The 23456-nt window shown below is 44.0% G+C and overlaps 1 protein-coding gene across 1 annotated transcript in view; it reads right to left on the bottom strand.

Moving 5' to 3' along the window:
* The window catches only part of doc2b (double C2-like domains, beta), a 326981-nt gene that overhangs the window by 84934 nt on the left and 218591 nt on the right, over positions 1–23456 (bottom strand). The window contains exon 4 of the mRNA XM_072447011.1: positions 6079–6188. Coding sequence (XP_072303112.1) covers positions 6079–6188 — 110 coding nt within the window. The remainder of the gene's footprint in view (positions 1–6078; positions 6189–23456) is intronic.

Genomic DNA, 23456 nt, shown 5'->3' with positions numbered 1-23456 from the left:
ACCTGTGTGGTAGGCCTATGGCCTGTGTGGTAGGCCTATGACCTGTGAGGTAGGCCTATGGCCTGTGTGGTAGGCCTATGACCTGTGTGGTAGGCCTAAGGTAGGCCTATGACCTGTGTGGTAGGCCTATGGCCTGTGTGGTAGGCCTATGACCTGTGAGGTAGGCCTATGGCCTGTGTGGTAGGCCTATGACCTGTGTGGTAGGCCTAAGGTAGGCCTATGACCTGTGTGGTAGGCCTATGGCCTGTGTGGTAGGCCTATGACCTGTGAGGTAGGCCTATGGCCTGTGTGGTAGGCCTATGACCTGTGAGGTAGGCCTATGACCTGTGAGGTAGGCCTATGGCCTGTATGGTAGGCCTATGGCCTGTGGGGTAGGCCTGTGGGGTTGTTCGAGGTGACAGCGGTCACATTACTTAAGGACATGACATGTAACTGTTTAAGTGGCTTTGAGAATGACAGTGAATTTAAATGTTTGAAATATATTGAAGAATAAAACACCTTGTAATGTGAGAATGTGGAATAACAGACAAAGATTGCAGAGTGTTATAAAGTGACTTATTATAAAGTCATTATGCTAATATTGAAGTGTTTAACCTTTGCAGTTGTAACCGTGGTGATATTATGTGTCACTTATTGTTTGAGCTCAAACAGTGTTAGAGATCTTTTACTGCTTGTTCCCGTTAGGGGCCGCGGGTGGGGCCTATCCCAGTGACTTTGGGCCTTAAGTGGGGTACACCCTGGACAGGGGCCAGCTCGTCACAGGTTTAACACAGAGGCAGAGACACATTCACATTCAGAGACAAACTATTCACTAGAGACAATTTAAAGTCACACATGTCCCAGTCTAAGACATGCAGACTTCACCCAGAGACATGGGAATCAAACCCATGAACTCTTTATTGAGAGGTGAGAGTGCTCTGCCAGTGTGCATCCTGTGCACCCTGTGCACCCAAAGTATTATGTGAAATTCTGTGATAAAATGTGAATATATGATTATATTTCTGTGATGTATTTTATCTGCATAATAGTGATATTTTATCTGCATCATTAGTCTAAGAGAAGAACGGGTGTGTGACAAACTGCATTTGTTTGTGAAGATATCGTAAAGATGGGCCAAAGAATGTTGCCCCAGGGGGGGGAGTTGCACCCCCCCTTGCAGGCTTTATCTCTACGGAAAAATACCAAGTGCCTTGATGTGAGGCTGACCAATGAGAAATGTGACCCGCCTATTCCAGAATATCTAATAAAACCAACCAGCATGAGAAAAAACAGGGTGAGACGCAGGAGGATCACGCAGGCTGCTTACCACAGCTTACGTGATCAGTCCCCGCGTTTTCTCCCATGCATGCCATACAAATGTCTGACATTTCTGTGTCGTTTCATATTCTAAGATGAATTGTGTTCTCTATGTGTTACGGAATAGCATCTGGTGTATGTCTAATTCCATGACATTTTCTGGTCCTTCGAGCCGGATGACCAGCAGCCCCTTCGCGGAGATTGACGGGTGAATCGGTGAAGTCTGTGCACAGCTAAAGGAAGTCCACTTTTCCCGTGGCCGCCCATCGCACCTCATTCTCCGCGAGGAGAGCGCGTCGTTTCGAAGCAGCAGGAGAACACAGGCGACAAAGAAGGTCAGACAAAAACATTGTGTGTGAAAAAGAGTTAGCCATGAAACGTTTTTATGCATTTAGTTTGATATTTACTGGAAAAATATTGTATGCTTTTATGCCCAGTTAGGTATTACTGAGGAAATACCCAGTTTAATATTACTGAGGAAATATTTTAGGCTCTTATGCCCAGTTTAGGTATTACTGAGGAAATATTGTAAGCTTATGCACGAGATACGTTTCTCACATAAGCAAGGAGTTTGATTATTGCTGGAAAAATATTGGTTGGCGTTGTGTAGATAAGGTTCTCACATAAGGGAGTTTAAATTAAAGTTTCTCACTGAAAGAAAGTTATGATGCCTTATGCCGAGTTGTTACTGACATAAAGATGTGTGAATGTAAGCGCTGTGCACGAGCAAAGTAAGTAAGGGAGAGGAAGTGTGAATGTGTGAATGAGGATTAATAGTGATTAACTAACAAGTGTGAATCACAATTAATCATACAAGGGTCACAAGGCGTTATTCTGAGAGATCTAAAATTTGCAGTCACGGGTGAATCTTAAACACCACGTTTATGTCCGGAGGAATCTAATATGGAATTTTCTCTAGAAGCTTGACATTGACCGTGACTGTAAAGCAAGTAGCATTTCTCTCAGACGACCGAGACCACATAATGCCAAAATTATCACCCCAAACTGTAAAAAGACAAAGGAAAAGTCATAAGAGGATTTTGGAGGGAGACTTCCAGAGGGGCTCAGATGACGTGGCAGAGAGGGGGAGATAAGGGGGGTCAACAAGGCAGGAGAATGAGAGAAGAAAGCAGTTCAGAGGACGCTCTGAACTGATGAAATAAGTAAAACTAAACTCAGCTGGTTTTAAATTTTAGTATTTGAGAGCTCTGTAGAACAAATTTAGGGTTTTTGTTTGATTGACAACAATCAATTATAAAGATTTTATTAAACTTGATAAGAGATGAAGATTAATTCAGATTTTTATAGATGGCCAATATTTTGGGGAATGTGATCACAGACAGGACACTTCCTGTCCCCGACATAGAAGACAAAAGTTGTGTTTTTTGAATGCACAGAACAAACCTACATTTAGTTTTGTTTTGTTTTATTTTTGGACTTGACGAAAATTATCTTTTAGGACTTAATGCATGACTAGATGAAAGTACAGGACGAAAAGACAGAAGTGTTTTTAAATTTAGGATCAAATGCAGGCACGGGCCTGGAAGTGATAATGTGGGTCAATGAGTGACTACTGATGTTTTTGGACATAAGAGTAGAATGGGCAGTAAGTAAAGTGATAGTAAAAGTTATATCAGTAACTTATTTATTTGTATTATCATGAGGAAACCTCGTATTGCATGTAGACGTAAGTGAGGGAATAAGTTAAATAGTGACGTGCCAATGTCCTCCCAGGAAAGACATGAATGGGTCATTAACTAAAGGCAAACGACACCAAGTCATAAAAAATAGTCAGAGATAAGGGGCTATTGACTAGCAAAGAATCTAGAGGACTCAGGATGGAGCAGATGTTGTTATCTTTACGGATCACAGGGACACCAAGAGGTTACACCTCAGGGCGGGTTGACGTGATGAGTAATAGGAAAAGTTAAAATTAACAGGGAAAGAATTTGACATTCTAAAGTAAATACCTGAAGGATTGTGGAGATTCAATCAAGAATTGAATAGATTTAAATTAGACAATATCATCTAAATTTAGACGTTATAGAAGTTATGAAAACCAGTGATAACAGGACTTAAACATTATAGGACTCAGGACGGAGGCAAGAGATGGTTAGACTGATAAAATTATGTGCCTTATGTACAAGGGGAAGGTTTAGGATCATTTTGATTGTTATACACATATAGACTTGCTAGAACAAACTAATACACAATGTTGTAAAGCACCACATGAGCAGGTGTGAGAGATTGAGTTTGAAACTCACCTGAAGCACATATAGAAGATTAGCACATATTACATTAGATGTGTGACTTTATTCAGGCCACACCCACAGAGGAGATGTGAAATTATTAATTATGTGAAGAATTCAAAGTTGTGAACTGACCCTTATGGCCAGCTCAACGGGGGAATTATTGGGATAATTATTATTATTGTTTGATGTATTTGACGCACCCACACACACACACAGATACATACATACATACGCGCGCACACGTGGATTGAAACATTTGGAGTTTGAAACAAATGGTGGTAAAACAGATAGGTTTGGGAAGTGTAAGATTACACACATAGACTGATTGACACACAGGGTGGGGGCCCAGCGCCTTTGAAGGAGGGGCTCAGCCAGGGATGTGACCACTGAACTGTGAAAGGTCAAGAGGTGACATTGCGGAGTTGGAGTGACAGACGCAATTCCATCTCTTCCTTGATTACATCCTGGATTAGTGAACGTTGTAAACTATCTGGATTATTTAATTTTGTTTAAATGTAGTAGTTTGAGACATGGGAATTCCATATCTCAAAAAGGAGGGATATGGACGTGTAAACAAATATTCCGAATCAATAATTACTAAAAAAAATTTGAAACAAGAAAACTGTTTGAAATACACTGAACTGTCGAAAAGACTTTGTTTATCACCACAGCAGAACGTGTTGGAGATGTGGTGTTTACAGAGATGAGCAAGGTGGACGGAGCCACACACCGACCATTGGAGGGACGAGAACATGGGTGCTCTCATGGGAAAGTGAGAGAAATGTCTGGACAACACAGCGGCAGATCCGTAAGATCTACAAGACGCAGCACTTCGGTGTATTCTTCGTTTTTGTATGCAGAGACAACAAACAGATTCTACAGTACGCAAAGTACTATACTCTGCTACGATGAACGAGAGCCAGCGGCTACGGTGCGCAGAGTACCATACTCTGTGAAAAAAGAATCAACAGTTATCATCATCACAGCGATGACGATAATATGGGTGCTGAACACCTGTATTATACAATCGGGACAATCGGGACAATCGATCAACATACACAGAAAGGGAAAATAGAGGGAAGAAAATAAGTGATCAACTTGAAAGGTTATGAAATGCATGATGTGTAATAATGTACAATGTATAATTGACATGACAGTAGCTGAAGAAACACAATAGCATATTATACAGCCACTATTGTTTACACTAACTAAGAGAGGTTTTTATCTGCTACAACATAACTACATGTAATGTTAATGAGATTATGAATTGAGATGGTAAATGTACCAGTTCATATGTGTCATAGGTGTGACAGAAGCGAGCAGCGAAAGGAGGTCTCTTAAGAAACCAAGCGAGGACGTATGGTAGTGTGGGGACACTTGTGGGACGTTGTGCCTATGTATCCCTTTTGTGGCCAGCCATGGTCAGAACAAAGACCAGCATCACCCAGAACCATACCGCAGGGTCAAGGTCGAGAGGTTAGTGGACAGTCTGGTTCCAGTAGCATCTGATACTACGTATTTGATTCTATTGGGGTGTCCAGAGAGGTCCCTGACGAATCAAACTGACTGACCGGAGAGCAGCGGGTTTAAGGGTTTTCCGCTTGTACTACTATATTTCCCATCACACCGCACAAATTATAGACAAGATAAATTGTCTGTTTGTCAAATTACAGAGATTGACCAATCTGACTCAAAATTTAGGACAGTAATGCTGTAGAAATGTTGTGGGCCGAGAGAAAAGGAGTGTGTTCAATGTTGAAAAATGTGCATCACTTTTTGTGTGTAAAAGTGTAATTTTAACACCAATATGAAAGACATGTTGAAAACTGAGAGTGATGTGTTTGGCATATGAGACAGTAGACTAATGCTTTGATAAACAGGAGGGAAATGTGATAAAATGTGAATATATGATTATATTTCTGTGATGTATTTTATCTGCATAATAGTGATATTTTATCTGCATCATTAGTCTAAGAGAAGAACGGGTGTGTGACAAACTGCATTTGTTTGTGAAGATATCGTAAAGATGGGCCAAAGAATGTTGCCCCAGAGGGGGGAGTTGCACCCCCCTTGCAGGCTTTATCTCTACGGAAAAATACCAAGTGCCTTGATGTGAAGCTGACCAATGAGAAATGTGACCCGCCTATTCCAGAATATCTAATAAAACCAACCAGCATGAGAAAAAACAGGGTGAGACGCAGGAGGATCACGCAGGCTGCGTACAACAGCCTGCGTGATCAGTCCCCGCGTTTTCTCCCAAGCATGCCATACAAATGTCTGACATTTCTGTGTCGTTTCATATTCTAAGTTGAATTGTGTTCTCTATGTGTTAAGGAATAGCATCGGTGTATGTCTCATCCCAAGGACATGTATGTCTGATTCCATGACAAATACCAATACATTTATATTACTCATGCAAAACAAAGGTTAAAAAATAATGATTAAGCAGAGAGCCATTTTGAAAAAGTTACAATAGTATTCTGTAAATATAAATGTTACTCCACACCATAGATAAGAGTAAGAATGTTACCTGAGAGTCTTGCGGACCATGTCCTCGTCTGTGATGCCGTAGTAGGTCAGCGTCTCGCTCCACACTGGGTTGAGTGTGTTGTGCAGAGTCTTGGTTCGCAGTTTATTTGCCTGAAGACACAAAGACATAGAATATACTTAAGTAATAATATAATCTTAATATTTTCTGGCAATTCTCTTTTTGAATGTTCTTTATAGACACCGCAGGGTCTCAAGGCCAGACAGTTTTAATAAACTGAAAAAAGGATACACAAGGCACATGAAGAAAAAAAGATTATTGTAGAATTACCTATTCAGCATTTACACTGTAGATGTATAAGTTGTATAAGTTACTTCCCTAAAACCTCAACAACTCATTTGTAATTCCTCATTTGTAATTTTGTTTAAATGTCTCAGTGCATAGGCACTTTCACGTCATAGTAGAGGTGATTATTTCCGGTTTATTCGTGCTCATTCATTCAGCTGGTCACATCTGAGCCACTTGAACTGAACACAAATGAAGGTCTTTCTGGGTTTGTGATGTGACATCCATTTGAGGTTTTAATTACTGTCTGAATAATGTTTTTCTTCTGCTTTTTATGAGTTTTTAACACATAGAACACAAAAACATGACCAGAGAGTAAAACAATAAATGTAATATGAAACACAAGTAGCACAATTCAATTTTCAAATTCATATGTTTTTAACAGTTAAAAATATATATCTCTTTTGATGAAACAATTAACCATCCATCTTCTTCCGCCCGTCTAAGTAGAGACTCCCAGACTTCAGGCATCAGATCCCCCCAGTTCCTCTGGGGGGATCCCGAGGTGAGGCTGAGAGACATAGTCTCTCCAATGTGAGGTCTTTCCTGGACCTCTTCCAAGTGGGACATGCCCGTAACACCTCCGCAGGCTTCCAAGAAGCTCCAGAACAAATGCCCAAGCCACCTTAGATAGCTCCTCTTACCCTATCTCTAAAGGTCAGACTCTAGGGCAGGGGTGGGCAAACTACGGCCCGCGGGCCGGATCCGGCCTGCATGGCCTTTCAATCCGGCCCGCCAAGCTTGTCCAAGTAATATATATTTTTTTTTAATGAATTTATTTTTTCCTTTTTTGCACTCAGGCATCTGTCTACACGTGTATCCTTAATAAATATGACGTGAAATAGATTAAATAATAGATTCAATAGCCTATATTTGACAGAAAAGTGATATTTTGTTTGATATTTAATTTTTTTGATTTTTTTTTTCCTCACCAATGATCGCTGGCCGGCCCTCCGCTACTTGCCTGGATTCGAATATGGCCCTCGGAGGAAAATAATTGCCCACCCCTGTTCTAGGGTCTAACTAATTTCGACCGCTTGTATCCATGATCTTGTCCTTTCGGTCATTACCCAAAGCTCATGACCATAGGTGCGGGCAGAACGTAGATTGACCGGTAAATCCAGATCTTTGTCGTTCGACTCAGCTCCTTCTTCACCACAACAGTCGATGCAGCGACTGCATCACTGCAGCTGCTGCATCGATCCAACTGTCAATCTCACGCTCCATCCTTCACTCACTCGTGAACAAGACCCAGAGATACTTGAACTCCTCCACTTGGGACAAGGACTCCCCACCCACCTGGAGAGGACATGGCATTGGATTTGGAGGTGCTGATTCTCATCCCAGCCGCTTTACACTCGACTGCAAACTGTTCCAGTGCATGTTGAGGTCATCATCTGGACACAGGGTGCTGGGACATTGAACATTGTTTAATCTGTTTTTCACTGTTGCCCCTTGAGGCAGCTGCTGTTGGGATTTTGGGCGTTACAAAAATAAATTGAATTGAAATGAATCTGCAAACAGCAGAAATGAGATCCTGTGGTTCCCAATCTGGACACCTTCCGACTCCTGACTGCCCCTAGAATTGTTGTCCATAAAAACAATGAAAAGAACAGGGGACAATGGACAGCCCCGAGGAGTCCAACATGCACTGACTTAATGCTGGCAACATAGCAAATCCCATGAACCCTCAAGAACCCGATAGAGATTATAGAGCTGGTCCAGTGTTGCACGTCCAGGACGAAAACGACATTGCTTGTCCTGAATCTGAGGTTCGACTTTCAGTTGTATTTTCTTCTCCAGTAACCTTAAATAGACCTTTCTGAGGAGTGTGATCCCTCTGTAGTTGGAACCCACCCTCCGTCCCCCCTTCTTAAACAGAGGGACCACCACCCTTGTCTGCGAGTCCAGAAGCACTATCCTCTCCGCCAGGAGATGTTACAGAGGCATTTCAAGACAGTCCAACAACATCTAGAGACTAAAGGTACTCAGGACAGATCTCATCCACCCCCAGGAGCCTTGCCACAGATGAGTTTGCCAACACCCTCAGCTTGGGTGATGGACAAGTCCGTCTCTGAGTCTACAGTCTCTGCTTCCTCTTCGGAAGACGTGACAGCGGGATTGAAGTGATCCTCAAAATATTCCTTCCACCATCATTCATTCTGAGACATCCCCAGTCGAGGTCAGCAGCTCTGTTGGTCAAGCACTGCTTCCCCCTCTTGAGGCGTCAGACGGTTTGTCAGAATTTCTTTGGGGCCGACCAATAGTCATCCTCCATGGCCTCGCCAAAATCTTCCCAGCCCAGGGTTTTTGACTCTGCGACAGCACAAGTTGCGGTGCGCTTGGCCTGCCAATACTTGTCAACTGCCTCAAGTGTCCCACAAACCAAAGAGGCCTGATAGAACTCCTTTTTCAGCCTAATGGCATCCCTTACTTCCGACGTCCTCTACTGGGTTTGGCGGTTGCCACAGCTCTAACCAGAAGCATCAACAATGGAGGCTCCTCTTGGACTCAATGTCCCCAGGAGAAGCTGTCCTGAAGGTGTGAGTTGAAGACCCTGCTGACAGTGGGCTCCAAAAGACATTCCCAAAAGATCCTCAAGGTGCGCTTGGGCCTGCCCAACCCAACCGGTTGACAGCTCTGCCCCTCTCTGTCCAAGGCTGAAGGTCAGATGACATGGAAACAAAGTCGATGATTGACCTCTGGCCTAGGGTGTCCTGGTGCCACGTGCACTGATGGACACCATTGTGCTTGAACATGGTGCTTGTTATGGACAGAACGTGGCTAGCACAGAAGTCCAATTAATGAACACCGCTCGGGTTCAGATCAGGGAAACCGTTCTTCACTGTCATCGCCCATGTGGGCGTTGAAGTCCCAAAGTAGAAAAACACAGTCCCTGGTCACACAACAGTGAGAGACCTGTTCCCTTCCCAAAGGCACAGAAACACTCTCGTTCACTGCATGGGGTTAACTCGTGGTGATTGAACTGTGGAGCAACAAGCAAGTTCACCCAGCGGCAACACCAGATCAATTGAGTATCCTGTCCAGAGAAGTAGCCCCCACGTCACTCCTTTGGGGTGTGCCCGGTTATGCCCCGTGGGAATAAAAATTAAACAGTTACATAATAATCAAACTTACACTACAGATATATTGGGTAATTTATTACGTTTTTCTATTTTTTTTTATGTGCTGCTGTGTGACACGTGATCACACCACGGCACATGTAAAAACTGAAAATTAAAAGAGTTACACACAACGTATGGTCAATTTAATGAAGAGCTCCTACAGCAAATCACTGTGTCTTTACATGAGCATTTCCACTCTCTGCTAAGTCTTCTTCCCTTTCCAAACTTGCCCGAATTTCCTCAGCGAGAAGAAGCAAAACAAAAACTCCATGTGTCAGTTGGGTTCTCAGGCAGGGCAGCAGAGTGGCACACAGGTAAACAGTGCATTTATCTGGAGTGACAGGGAGAATGAGAGAGAGCCGACCTGCGCCACGCTAATGCATCTGTTCTCAGCTCTTCTGTTTGATTCACAAAGTAGGTCCTCTGAAGTGCAGCTGTCAAACACGTTCCCACAAGCGCACACTCTGTAATCCCCCAGGACTGAACGGGCACAGAGGAGAGGCACACAATCAGAGGAAACATAGGGAGTGTGACTGACTAAACAAATGGATATTTGCCTCGGCATTTGAAAGGAGATGTTTGAAAATGCTGCAGGTGAAAAGACAGACCTGTAATAAACCAAAATAACAACATCTAGAGATACTTTCAAATGTCATCAGAACGTTCACAATTCTGGAATCGAGGGAACTGGAGTCAGAAGTGAAATATCATAACACATTTTCATTAATTAACGGACATCAGGTTTAAATGCTTATCATTTTAAGACTTTACAACAAAGGATAAGCAACATTGTATAATATCCAGGGTGGAAATGTCTTTTTGTTTTTGCACTTTCAGACCGTTCCAATCCGCTCCAAAGTCAACCAGGAAACACGCCTTTACTTTTCGGCGAAGGTGATGAAACAGAGTGAGATGTTCTGATACTTGTCCTGATTAATCTGGTGCCATCATCTCGAAAAGAGGGTTCTCTGATTGTATTTAGGATTCAAAATCATATTTTAAAGTTGTATTCAAATTCAATATGCTAATTGCTGTCTCATTACGTTGTTTTATTGCATGATTGGAGGATAATGAAAAAACATCTGTTCTGCTGGTGTCTTGTTAAAATAAATGTTCGGAGAGTCCTTGTCTTGTCATTGTTTTGTGTTTGAATTAAGCAAACATGTAATGATCTACAAACATATTACCATAAGTGTCACACATTAGGATTAAAACAGGTCAAAAACAAGACTTAACCAGGTTTAAACTACACATGCACTTATCTATTTCTATTATTATTACGAAAATATTGGGTCTTTGTTCTGGATTATCATTTCTAAACGTTGGTCATTTCTGTTCTATGACAATAATGATATACAATATGAAATACCTCAAGTTCCAGTGGTGGGTCGTGAGGGCCAGCAAGGCCTTCTCTGCTAGCCTAAACATAATCAGAATATAATTAAAAAATATATATATAATAATGTAATAAATATTTGTGGGGAAATATTTATTACATTATTCTCCAGCGTAAGAGTTTTACTCTTCATTTCATGGCTTTCCTCTTGTTGCACTGCTTCTACTCCAGGTTCAGATTTGGAGGACACCGGTGTGGAGAACGAGCGGAGAACAGCGCAGAGAACAGCGGAGAACAGCGGACAACGCGCTGACACCGGCGTGGAGACTGCACAGAGAATGCGAGGAGAACGGCGTGGAGAACGAGCGGACAACGCACGGACATCGGCGTGGAGAAGGAGCGGACACCGACAGGAGAAGGTGAGGCAACGCCAGGTTGAACTGCGTTTCTGTCTAAATGTATAGTGTCTAGAGCCATGGCATCATAATGATGGTAATATGATGGTAATATGATGGTAATAAGAGGTGGATTCATTCGGGTGGAACTGTGAACTGAAGGCCCCAGACCCACGGCCCGCCACTGTCAAGTTCTCAATACAAAGTTCTCAGATGAAGACTGGGGAGATTTCACATTTCTCGTGTGGGAGCAAATATATAATGAGCTTGGACACTCATTTTCTGAAAATACCTATGAAACCGAACATGAACACCGAGAGCCAGGCTAGCAATGCTACAGCTAAGCTAACCGGCTCCGCCGCAGCTCCAGCCCCTCCTTGCTCATCTGCCCAGAAATTGAGCTTTTTCTCTGATCCAGGCAGTACTCCTGACGACACCAGGAGTGGGATAGACCCAGTGATTTTGGCAGCTCAGTGGAAGATAACTGATAACATTACAAAGCAGATGACACAAAATTGATGCTGCGTTTGATAGTATACGAGATATAACTTCCAAGACTAACAAACCCTGATGACCGAGCCACAACAGCTGAAAAGGAAATCTCACTAGAAGTGCACCATATGATCAACTTTAGATTGTAAATACCCAGGTGAAAATGTTATATCAACCGTACCTGACGGCATTTTTATTCCTAGAAAATGGTTTCCCCTCCATTTTCTGATCCCTTTTTGGATCAGTCTGTGGGCTCTTTGCATGTTGTTGGCATAAAATCCCTTTTCTTTTTTTCCCTTCAGTTTGTTCTGTCATCTTGTCGTTCCTAATGGCTGTTTCTGTGGTTGTGATGTAGTCTTCTGTAGGGATGTGTTTAGATGTAATTGAAAAGAGACCGTTAGAGAGAGAACATATTGTGTTCTGTTGTTGTGGTTCCTGTTTTTGCGTGTTGTGTTCGACCAGAGAGCTGTGTAAAAAAAGGAGATATACAAGAATGATTTCCAGATGGTTAATGCATCCATCCATCCATTTTCTACCGCTTGTTCCCTTTCGGGGTCGCGGGTGACTGGAGCCTATCCCAGTGACTTCGGGCCTTAGGCGGGGTACACCCTGGACAGTAGCCAACTCGTCACAGTGCATGTTTTTTGAAAAAAAAATATTAATAGCATATGTCGGTGTAATCCCTCATTCGTCCAGGCGTGTTCCATAGTAGAAAAAGCTTCAGTTGTAGTCATCTGGACTCAGTTTGAAAAAAATAAAAAATAAAAATAAAAAAAACAGAGCAATGTAGTTTATTCGATCCAATGCAGTGAAGAAAGCTGTAAAGAACGGTACATAGGTGAGACAAAACAGCCTCTACACAAGAGGCTTTATCAGCACAGAAGAAATACTAGTTCAGGTCCACAGAGTGCCGTGCATCTCCATCTTGAAGCCTCGAATCACTCGTTTGAAGACGGTGAGGTGAAGGTTTTAAGCAGGAGAAAAGACGGTTTGAAAGAGGAGCCAAGGAAGCTATTTTTGTTAAAAAAGAAAGACCTTCTTTAAACAGAAATGGAGGGCTAAGATTTAATCTTCCTGTTATTTATAATGGGATACTGAACCCCTGGAAAGGTAGAAGACCAGGACAAGGACATTTAGATGCTAATCAGGTACTCAGGGTGGTTGAGCCAGGGTCTCACAAAGACAAAGAGGATTCTAATAGGCCATTAAAATTCTGAATAGGCTCGGTAGATACAAGGGGGAGTTTCTGTTGAAACAAACAACTCTTTCTACTTCAGGAAGGCTCCTCCCAATGGGCGGGTCTTACCACAGAACAGTATTAATATCGGAGTTCTCGACCTAAATTCTGTTATTGACAATGACTCTTGGATGAGAGTCGAAACGTCTATTTTTCAAACTGAGTCCAGATGACTACAACTGAAGCTTTTTCTATTAATAGCATATCTTAATGTTAATGGCATTTTGATTCCAATTAAACGGTCAAAGATATTTAGGATATTCGATATAAGAAACCCATTTAAATGACTTAGAACAGGGGTCTCCAACATATAGCCGCATTTTGAGTAGTTGGCAAAGGGATTTACAAAACATTGTCAGTCTCAGCCATGCTTGGTTACAGCACTGTGACCTGCAGTCATTCATGCGTGCAGCAGTATGAGCAGCAAAGAAGACAAAACTTTTTTTCTGAGGAGAGAATCTGACATTTATTCACAAATGTTGTGTGTGCGTCTAATATGTGGATCTAGCTGGCTGTGGGAAGCAATACAGTGTTTTCATATTGATCACACTGATGCTTAACTGTTATTACCCTCACGGCACTAGTGCTTTCTCTCCATGTAGACCTGCACTAACTTTACTCTCCTCTTTCCCCACAGTCACTTATTCAACCACCCTTTGATGTGTGACCTCTCCTTTGTTCTCTTTACTATGGGGCACAGGCAGCACAGTGTGTTTATTTTGATAAATGAATTTGCTCCTGCAGGAGGCGACTGCACTTTCTATACTGAAGATGTGGATCTGATTGCAAACCACGCTGAGGGAACCGTCGTCTGTGGTGGAAACTGGAATTTACATGTTCAGCCGACATTAGATGTATCAGACTCACAAAGTACTGGTAAACCTATAAATATTACATTTATAGATGTAGGTTGAAAAAATGTGTATATTGGCTAACCCGCTTTATCCGGGTCCGGGTCGCGGGGGCAGCAGTCTAAGCAGGGACTCCCAGACTTCCTTCTCCCCAGACACTTCTTCCAACTTCTACGGGCGGATCCCGAGGTGTTCCCTGGCCAGCAGAGAAACATAGTCCCCCCAGCGTGTCCTGGGTCTTGCCCGGGGCCTTTCCCGGTGAGACATGCCCGAAACACCTCCCCAGGGAGGCGCCCAGGAGGCATCCGGAACAGATGCCTGAGCCACCTCAGCTGGCTCCTCTCGACGTGGAGGAGCAGCAGCTCTACTCCGAGCTCCCCCCGTGTGACTGAGCTCCTCACCCTCTCTATGGGAGCGCCCTCGCTTCCCCGCGATCGCTTGTATCCGTGATCTTGTCCTTTTGGGTCATTACCCATAGCTCATGACCATAGGTGAGGTCAGAACGTAGACTGACCAATAAATCGAGAGCTTTGTCTTTGGACTCAACTCCTTCTTCACCACAACAGTCGATGCAGCGACTGCATCACTGCAGCTGCTGCACCGATCCAACTGTCAATCTCACGCTCCATCCTTCCCTCACCCGTGAACAAGACCCAGAGATACTTGAACTCCTCCACTTGGGACAAGGACTCCCCACCCACCTGGAGAGGACAAGACACCTTTTTCCGGTCAGATTTGTAGCTGATTCTCATCACAGCCGCTTCACACTCGGCTCAAACCGTCCCAGTGCAGCTGCAGGTCCGGGTTTGATGGAGCCACCAGGACAACATTGTCTACAAACAGCAGAGATGAGATCCTGTGGTCCCCAAAATGGACACCCTCTGACCCCTGACCACACCCTTCGACCCCTGACCACACCCTCTGGCCCCTGACCACACCCTCCGACCCCTGACCACACCCTCCGACCCCTGACCACACCCTCCGACCCCTGACTGCGCCTAGAAATTCTGTCCATAAAAACTATGAACAGAACCGGTGACAAAGCACAGCCCTGAGGAGCCCCTCATGTACTGGGAACAGGTCTGACTCACTGCAGTGAACACAGCTCCTGCTCCGGTCATACAGGGACCGGACAGCCCTGAGCAAAGGGCCCCGGACCCCGTACTCCCGGAGCACCCCCCAAAGGACACCCCGAGGGACACGGTCGAAAGCCTTCTCCAGATCCACAAAGCACATGTGGACTGGTTGGGCAAACTCCCATGAACCCTCGAGCACCCGATGGAGGGTATAGAGCTGGTCCAGTGTTCCACGACCGGGACGAAAACCACTCTGCTCCTCCTGAATCTGAGGTTTGACTAGTAAGTGTCCTTACAACAGAAGTGTCCTTACAACAGAAGTGTCCTTACAACAGAAGTGTCATTACAACAGAAGTGTCCTTACAACAGAAGTGTCCTTACAACAGAAGTGTCCTTACAACAGAAGTGTCCTTACAACAGAAGTGTCCTTACAACAGACGTGTCCTTACAACAGAAGTGTCCTTACAACAGAAGTGTCCTTACAACAGAAGTGTCCTTACAACAGAAGTGTCCTTACAACAGAAGTGTCCTTACAACAGATGTGTCCTTACAACAGAAGTGTCCTTACAACAGAAGTGGCGATCCGTGTCAAAAAGAGGAAAAAGTGGGCGGGGCGGAATAAGGTCAATACCGGCCTATTTAAAGACTATCTGACGCTTTCTCTTTTTTGTGACTTGGTTTGGTGGGAGGGCACCTGGGGTAAATATTTATCATAGTTTAACTTCCGTTAAGTTGCCTTTTAAAATGACAGGAAGTATAGCTGAGGTTTAAAACAGAATCCTTCTCTGATGTCATCAATGTGCGACGTGCCATTGAAAACACAGAGACAGTTTATACTTAACTGACAAACTTTTATGGCAGTTTAAACCATTGTTTGAGAAAATAAATGTGACATATGGTATTGTTGTGTGTCAAATCCTTAATTGTTTTCATTTATTCTGGATTTAGGCTCTTTTTTACAGTCTGGTTGCTAGGCAACAGTTGTGGATTGCCTCTACTTTGTCATATTTGTGCTTATGTCAAAATTATAAACTTTACAAAAATGGTCAAACTGAAGACAAATAGGCTTGTTTTTCAATGGCACGTCTCACATTGATGACATCACAGAGGGATTCTGTTATAGAACTCAGCTCTACTTCCTGTCGTTTTAAAACTTCAAAATGTCTTCACAAAGGGCAAATTAACAAACGTAAAACTATGTAAAAATTGGCAACAGGTTCAACGTCACAATTAGGAAAACAGGAGAACCTTCATATGGACTTAAAACCCCAGCTCGTCCGATTGGCTTTAAGGATGGGTTAGATGTCGAGGAATCTCCCAAGAACTATCTAGAACAAACTTAGCTGATTTGTACTGAACAAAGAAGAACTTCAAGCAATAATTCGTATTCATTTACGAGGAGGTAAATGACTCTCATTAAATATGCATGTGTGTGTCAACAGAGCCTGATCGCCCTTGTGTTGTTCAGACGATCCTGCTGTGTTGTTGGCCATCAGGGGGTAGAATAACAATGATTAAGGAGTTCGTTTAACCTTCATTTAACCAGGGAAGTCCCACAAAGAATAGCTATTGTATGTGTTTTTGCTCCTTTAAAGTGGGCATATAATGTGGCTTGATTGGCTTTTACTTTGGGGCACATAATTCACATTTTCTAACTTAATAATGTCACTCTTACAATATTTATGCATTGGAGAGATGTTTTCCACCCAGAAGTCACAAACTTGTTTTTTTTATCATACTTTCAGGCGATACAGCGCTCCTGATTAAAAGCTGCGCACACTAAATAGAGAAGAAAGTAGTACTTGTCCATATATGGGCCGCACCTACTAATCCACAGGTGCTCGCGATGTAACATGAGATATTTACACATAAACTACACAGTAGTACGCTTACTACACTATGGTAGAGCGGTCAGATCCACTGACCCACAGGTTGGCGGTGCGATCACAGCTGCCTCAGGCAAATACTGCTGTTTTGTCCTTGGGCAAGGCACTTGACTCGACTAGCCCCCAGTGTCTGCGAACATCTGGTGTGTGATTATGTGTGAATGGGTGACTGGCTCCTTGATGTAAAGCGCATTGAATGTCTTGACGGTAGAAGCGCTTCATAAATGTGACCATTGAGTAGTGATGCGTTTTTGAACGGTGCGGGCACGTCCACGGTGCGGGCGCGTCCACGGTGCAGGAGCATCCACGGTGCAGGGTCCACGTGCAGGGTCCACGGTGCGGGAGCGTCCAAGGAATATCAACATTTTTTTGAGTTTTAATTAATTTTCAATGTCTCTAGATGCAAAAAGTGTTGTTTTGAGCTCGATTGGACGAAAAACCTAGGACAGGTACGATTTTGAAAAAAGAAAGTCAACTGTGGCGGCATCAATGCCCCATTAATTTCAATTGCAAATACTACAAAATGTATATTCAAATGTCAAAAGTAATAGCCCATAAGACAGTTAAAGTGATCGTAAGGAGGTAAAATTAGTTGAATTCGGTGAAAGTGTAAAGAGTAAAGAGTTTAAACGCATTAAAAATCAGGAAAAACCTGATATGGAAAGGATTTTCAAAATACAAGAACATAGTGTCTGCTTCATGACGCAGACACTCAATTATATAAATGTATTCACAATTTTGTCAGTCACTCACTGATTACATTGAAAATAAATGGGAAAGAGAGGGTCACTTTGTTTTGACTGATGAAGAAGGCAAGGCAAGGCAAGGCAAGTTTATTTGTAGAGCACATTTCATACACAAGGCAATTCAAAGTGCTTCACAGCAGGAAAAATGCATTCAAATCACAAAGAAATTACAGAAATACAATAAAATTAACTAAATTAAAAATTATCAATCCAACTGATTTTCTAAACTAATAAAATCACAAACAAAAGAGAAGAGTGCGACGATAAAAATTAACTACAATAAAATTAACTAAATTAAAAATTATCAATCCAACTGATTTTCTAAACTAATAAAATCACAAACAAAAGAGAAGAGTGCAAAGAAAAAATCCCTTCAGTCATATGCGCAGCTAAACAAAACTGTTTTTTAGCTTAGATTTGAACATTGTCAGAGTAGAAGCCTGTCTCACATCTTCAGGAAGACTGTTCCAGATTTTAGCTGCATAAAACTGAAACGCAGATTCCCCATGTTTTGTCCTGACTCTGGGCACCAGCAGGAGGCCGGTCCCTGAGGTCCTCAGAGTCCGAGATGGTTCATATGGCACTAACATATCCAAGATGTACTTTGGTGCTAGGCCATGGAGAGACTTGTACACAAGCAGAGCTGCTTTAAAGTCTATTCTCTGAGCCACAGGGAGCCAGTGCAGAGACCTGAGAACAGGACTAATGTGATCATACTTCCTGGTTCTAGTCAGGACCAGAGCAGCAGCGTTCTGGATGTACTGCAGCTGTTTTACAGCTCGTTTGGAGAGACCAGTGAGCAGGCCGTTACAGTAGTCTAATCTACTGGAGACAAACGCGTGGATAAGTCTCTCTAAATCTGGTTTTGACACTATATTTTTGATTTTGGCAATGTTTTTTAGATGGTAAAAAGCTGCTGATGTTATTGATTTGACGTGGCTATTAAAGTTCAAGTCTGAGTCCATTATTACCCCCAGATTTCTAATTTGGTTTGTAGGTTTTAGAGCGAGACTCTGGAGGTGACCGCTAACACTTTCTCTTTGTTTCTGTGTGTTTCAGTTAAAAACATAAAATCAAGATTATAAGAAGAAATAAAATTATTAATTAAGAGAGATTTGTTACATAAGGATCTGACATTTAGCACAGCAAGTTTCAGACTAGTTTCAGTGGGACTGGGCTTTATCTTTTCACAGGGAATATGAATCACATTTCTCAGATTGGGCCTGACTCGCATTTTGTTTTTCCATCTGTGTGATGATGTGGCTACAGAAATAGCACTAGGGGGGGCTCTTTTTACATAGGGCCCCGGGTTGGTTTGATTTTTAATGTGACAATAAGTCCCGGCAACGCTGAGACCCAGTGCATCCTAGCTATGGGAGATACCAGGTGAAAGGCGAGGTTGGATGGGTGGTGGGGCTTTTGTAGCCAAGGAGAGTTTGGGACCAGGTGAGAGGCGAGGGGGGATGGGTGGTGGGGCTTTTGTTGGTGTAGTCGGCATAGCCCTTGCTATATTGGGCGTGAGTGGAGCCATCTTAATGCCTGATTTGATCAGACTTTCAAAATGGCTGGGAAGGCCCATGGGTGAGAGTGGAGATGAGAAGGAGAATGATGAATCTTTAGTGGGAGTAGATGTTGTAGGGGGAACCCAGGGCTGGTGTGAAGGCAGGGGCGATGACAGGGATGTTGTTGGGCTTGTCACAGATGGGTCCAAGGCCTTTGAAGATTGTTCCTTTGCTGGAGGCGGTGGAGGTGAATGTGGAGCAGCTGGAGCTGAATCCTTTGCTGGTGGTGGTGGAGCAGCTGCTGATGAATCCTTTGGTGGAGGCTGAGGTTGTGGTGCTTTTGATGTTGAAACATTGGCTCGGTCTCTGGCTGATGGAGCAGGAATTCTTCTCTCATTCCTCTCTTCTCTAACTATCTGCTCAGGACCCTGTCCAGGCCCAGTCCAATGCCTCAGAGCGTGGAGCAGGTTCTCTGTCAGCACCCTCACTCCACCTCTGCATAGGTGGGGGCCATTTCTCTTAAACAGGTCCTCTCGTTTCCAGAATAGATAGAAGTTCTCAATATAGTGTAGTCCTCTCGGGGAACACTCTTTGGACAGCCATGTGTTCAGCTGAAGAAGCCGGCTAAACTTGTTTATCCTCCTGTCGATGTTTGGAAGAGGTCCACTTATGAATGTTTTGATTTCCATTTTATCAAGCACGTCGAATAACTTCAAGAAGTCTTTTTTCAAAACTTCAGTCTGTTCCCGCCGCATGTCCACTGCACCCACGTGCACAATCAGCTGTTTAGCTCCTCCATGCTTAGCCATAATATTTGGAAGGAGTGACGTTATCTCAGAAACAGTGGCGCTTGGAAAAGAATGTGTGTTTATCTTTTCATGCGTCACGTGACTTATCGCGCCGTCCCCAACTAAAACAATCTCCGTGACCTTGGCTTGTGGCACAGTTCCTCCTTGCTGTATTTTGGCCACGTCATCTTTCCTTTTTTCATTTAATTCCATCTCTGAAAGTGGTAAAAATCTGTTGGTGAGCTGTATTTTAGGTGACTTCACGTTATCTTTGTATCGTTTAGGTTTTGCTCCAAGTTTGTTCCAAGAAACAGCCTGGTCTTTCTGGTTTTTAGACAGTTTTGGAAACGACACAGAGTCACTGCGGTTAAGGTTGAAAGTAGCAGTTTTTCTTGTAAAAAGTGTGCTCCTCTTACCGTCGGTTGACACAGGAATGGTATCGTGAAGAACTTTTTCAGATTCCAAAACAAATATCCGTGTTTTCAGCTCATTAATTTCTTGTTGATATTTCCGACAGCGTTCACAGTCTTTCTCCCTTCTTCTCACGGACATGTCGCTGGCGTCAGATATGTCGTTAAAACTGGAAAAATGTTCTTAAAATCCTTGGTTTACTTGAAAAAGTCTAAAGCAAAAATGTTTGGAAGACAAAAACTGATTAAAAAGCAAAATAAATAAGGAAAGCAGCGATAGCAAGCGGAGCGAGCAAAAAAAGCGTGTGCACTCTTCGGAAGCAGGATTAACAACAAGAATGGGTAAATATATGTAAATCTCAGAGAACCAAAAAAATCACATGTTTTTTAAATAAAATTCAGTTGGAAAAGTGTGACACGATTTTTCACAAGTCCCAGTCAAAGTGTCCATTACTCACACTGTGTGAGGCAGCCAGGAGGCCAACCACATCATCGTCCCACTGGACTTCAGAACCATGTACTTGGGCCTCAGAACTCCTGCCATGGACACAATACACAGGTACCTCTGGAGCATCCTCCAGGCCAAAGAGGCCCTCAAAAAGAATGGATGACAGAAAGCGCACCAACAATGACTGGACTAATATCGCACTTTCCATTCATAAAATGGAAAAAAAAATCACAATCAGACTTAATTTGAAAATAGACAAATTTGACAAACTAAATGGGACAATTATCTTGGTTCACGTGTGCCTTAATTGCTATATTTTTGTTGGATGACTACTGATTTAGACTCATGTCTATAAAATTAGAACAAAGACAATTCAGAATGAAAGCATCAGCAGAATCAGCTTGAGTTCCATTTGTGAGATCATCTATAAACTATTTTATAGAATTTGAATCAAACCCAAAAACATCCAGACAATCCAGAAGAATCAGCAGTGGTTCTTGACCTGGGGGCTGGAAATGTATGATGATTGATTTGTTGACCTACCAAAGTAATTTCTATAGGATATAATCAAAATACAATTAAAGATTTGAAATTAGGCTATTTTGTCACTTTGGAGTTAGCCAACTGTTTTATGTTTGGGGTTTGAAATGAGATTTGAGAAATGATCTCAGCCACTGTTGAGTTGTGTGTTCTGCTTTAAACAACTGTGTCCATGTGAGGGCAGAATGACACTACAACTACACAGCAGGCACAAGCGCAATAGGTCTTCGTTCCAAAGTTTTTTAACCTTTTTCTTTCCTCCCACCACTGATCTATGAGCCAATCACGGCCTAAAGAAGATGAGAGGAGCCCAATCTAAATGAATAAGTTGGCAGATGGTTTTTCAGATAACATATATAACAAACATGTTTGTCTATTTTTTTACACCGTGAGCCAGAAAACACTGTGTCTGTGAGGCCTTTGTTTTAATGAGACATGATTTGGCTCTCACAAATGAAGAAGGCATTACGCTCCATTAAGCGGCCTAATTGAAAATGTGCGCGGGTGAGAGGAGCACAGTGCGGGTTTGTAGCCTCATTTCAACACACAGGGTGATCATGGCTAATTATGAGATGGGTAAAGCTGGCCAGAGAGGACTAAAGAGGAGAGTGAGGAGGACTAAAGAGGAGAGTGAGGGGGAGGAGGAGGGGGAGGAGGACTAAAGAGGAGAGTAAGGGGGAGGAGGAGGGGTAGGATGACTAAAGAGGAGGGGGGGAGGGGGAGGAGGGGGAGGGCCAGGAGGACTGAAGAGGAGGGGGAGGAGGGGGAGGACCAGGAGGACTGAAGAGGAGAGTGAGGAGGGGGAGGAGGACTAAAGAGGAGAGGGAGGAGGGGGAGGAGGGGGAGGAGGACTAAAGAGGAGGGGGAGGACCAGGAGGACTGAAGAGGAGAGTGAGGAGGGGGAGGAGGACTAAAGAGGAGAGGGAGGAGGGGGAGGAGGGGGAGGAGGACTAAAGAGGAGGGGGAGGACCAGGAGGACTGAAGAGGAGAGTGAGGAGGGGGAGGAGGACTAAAGAGGAGAGGGAGGAGGGGGAGGAGGGGGAGGAGGACTAAAGAGGAGGAGGAGGAGGACTAAAGAGGAGAGTGATGAGGGGGAGGAGGGGGAGGAGGACTAAAGAGGAGAGGGAGGAGGGGGAGGAGGGGGAGGACCAGGAGGACTGAAGAGGAGAGTGAGGAGGGGGAGGAGGACTAAAGAGGAGGGGGAGGAAGACTAAAGAGGAGAGTGATGAGGGGGAGGAGGGGGAGGAGGACTAAAGAGGAGGGGGAGGACCAGGAGGACTGAAGAGGAGAGTGAGGAGGGGGAGGAGGGGGAGGAGGACTAAAGAGGAGGGGGAGGAGGACTAAGGAGGAGAGTGAGGAGGGGGAGGAGGACTAAAGAGGAGAGTAAGGGGGAGGAGGGGGAGGAGGACTGAAGAGGAGAGTGAGGAGGGGGAGGAGGGGGAGGAGGACTAAAGAGGAGGGGGAGGAGGACTAAAGAGGAGGGGGAGGAGGACTAAAGAGGAGAGGGAGGAGGGGGAGGAGGACTAAAGAGGAGGAGGGGGAGGAGGACTAAAGAGGAGAGTGAGGAGGGGGAGGAGGGGGAGGAGGACTAAAGAGGAGGGGGAGGAGGACTAAAGAGGAGGGGGAGGAGGACTAAAGAGGAGAGGGAGGAGGGGGAGGAGGACTAAAGAGGAGGAGGGGGAGGAGGACTAAAGAGGAGAGTGAGGGGGAGGAGGGGCGGGGTCTGGAGGACCTGCTTGCTTTGTAGGCTAACGCTAGCTAAGAACCCATCCCACTGCCGAGGGTAAGAACCCATCCCACTGCCGAGGGTAAGAACCCATCCCACTGCCGAGGGTAAGAACCCATCCCACTGCCGAGGGTAAGAACCCATCCCACTGCCGAGGGTAAGAACCCATCCCACTGCCGAGGGTAAAAACCCATCCCACTGCCGAGGGTAAGAACCCATCCCACTGCCCAGGGTAAGAACCCATCCCACTGCCGAGGGTAAGAACCCATCCCACTGCCGAGGGTAAGAACCCATCCCACTGCCGAGGGTAAGAACCCATCCCACTGCCGAGGGTAAGAACCCATCCCACTGCCGAGGGTAAGAACCCATCCCACTGCCCAGGGTTCATCCCTATTCATTATTATTACAGCCTCAGTCATCTTAAGTGACCACCCAGGGATGAGCCAACAAGTCAAATCTCAGAAAAAACTATTTCAGGCGTCAGACCCAGTAACTTAAGAAAAATAACACTAACAAA

The sequence above is a fragment of the Eucyclogobius newberryi genome, unplaced genomic scaffold, assembly GCF_026437365.1.
Source record: "Eucyclogobius newberryi isolate DKJ021-1_F unplaced genomic scaffold, fEucNew1.0.hap1 SCAF_15, whole genome shotgun sequence".
Taxonomy (NCBI): domain Eukaryota; kingdom Metazoa; phylum Chordata; class Actinopteri; order Gobiiformes; family Gobiidae; genus Eucyclogobius; species Eucyclogobius newberryi.
This window is presented reverse-complemented; position numbering and strand designations above follow the sequence as displayed.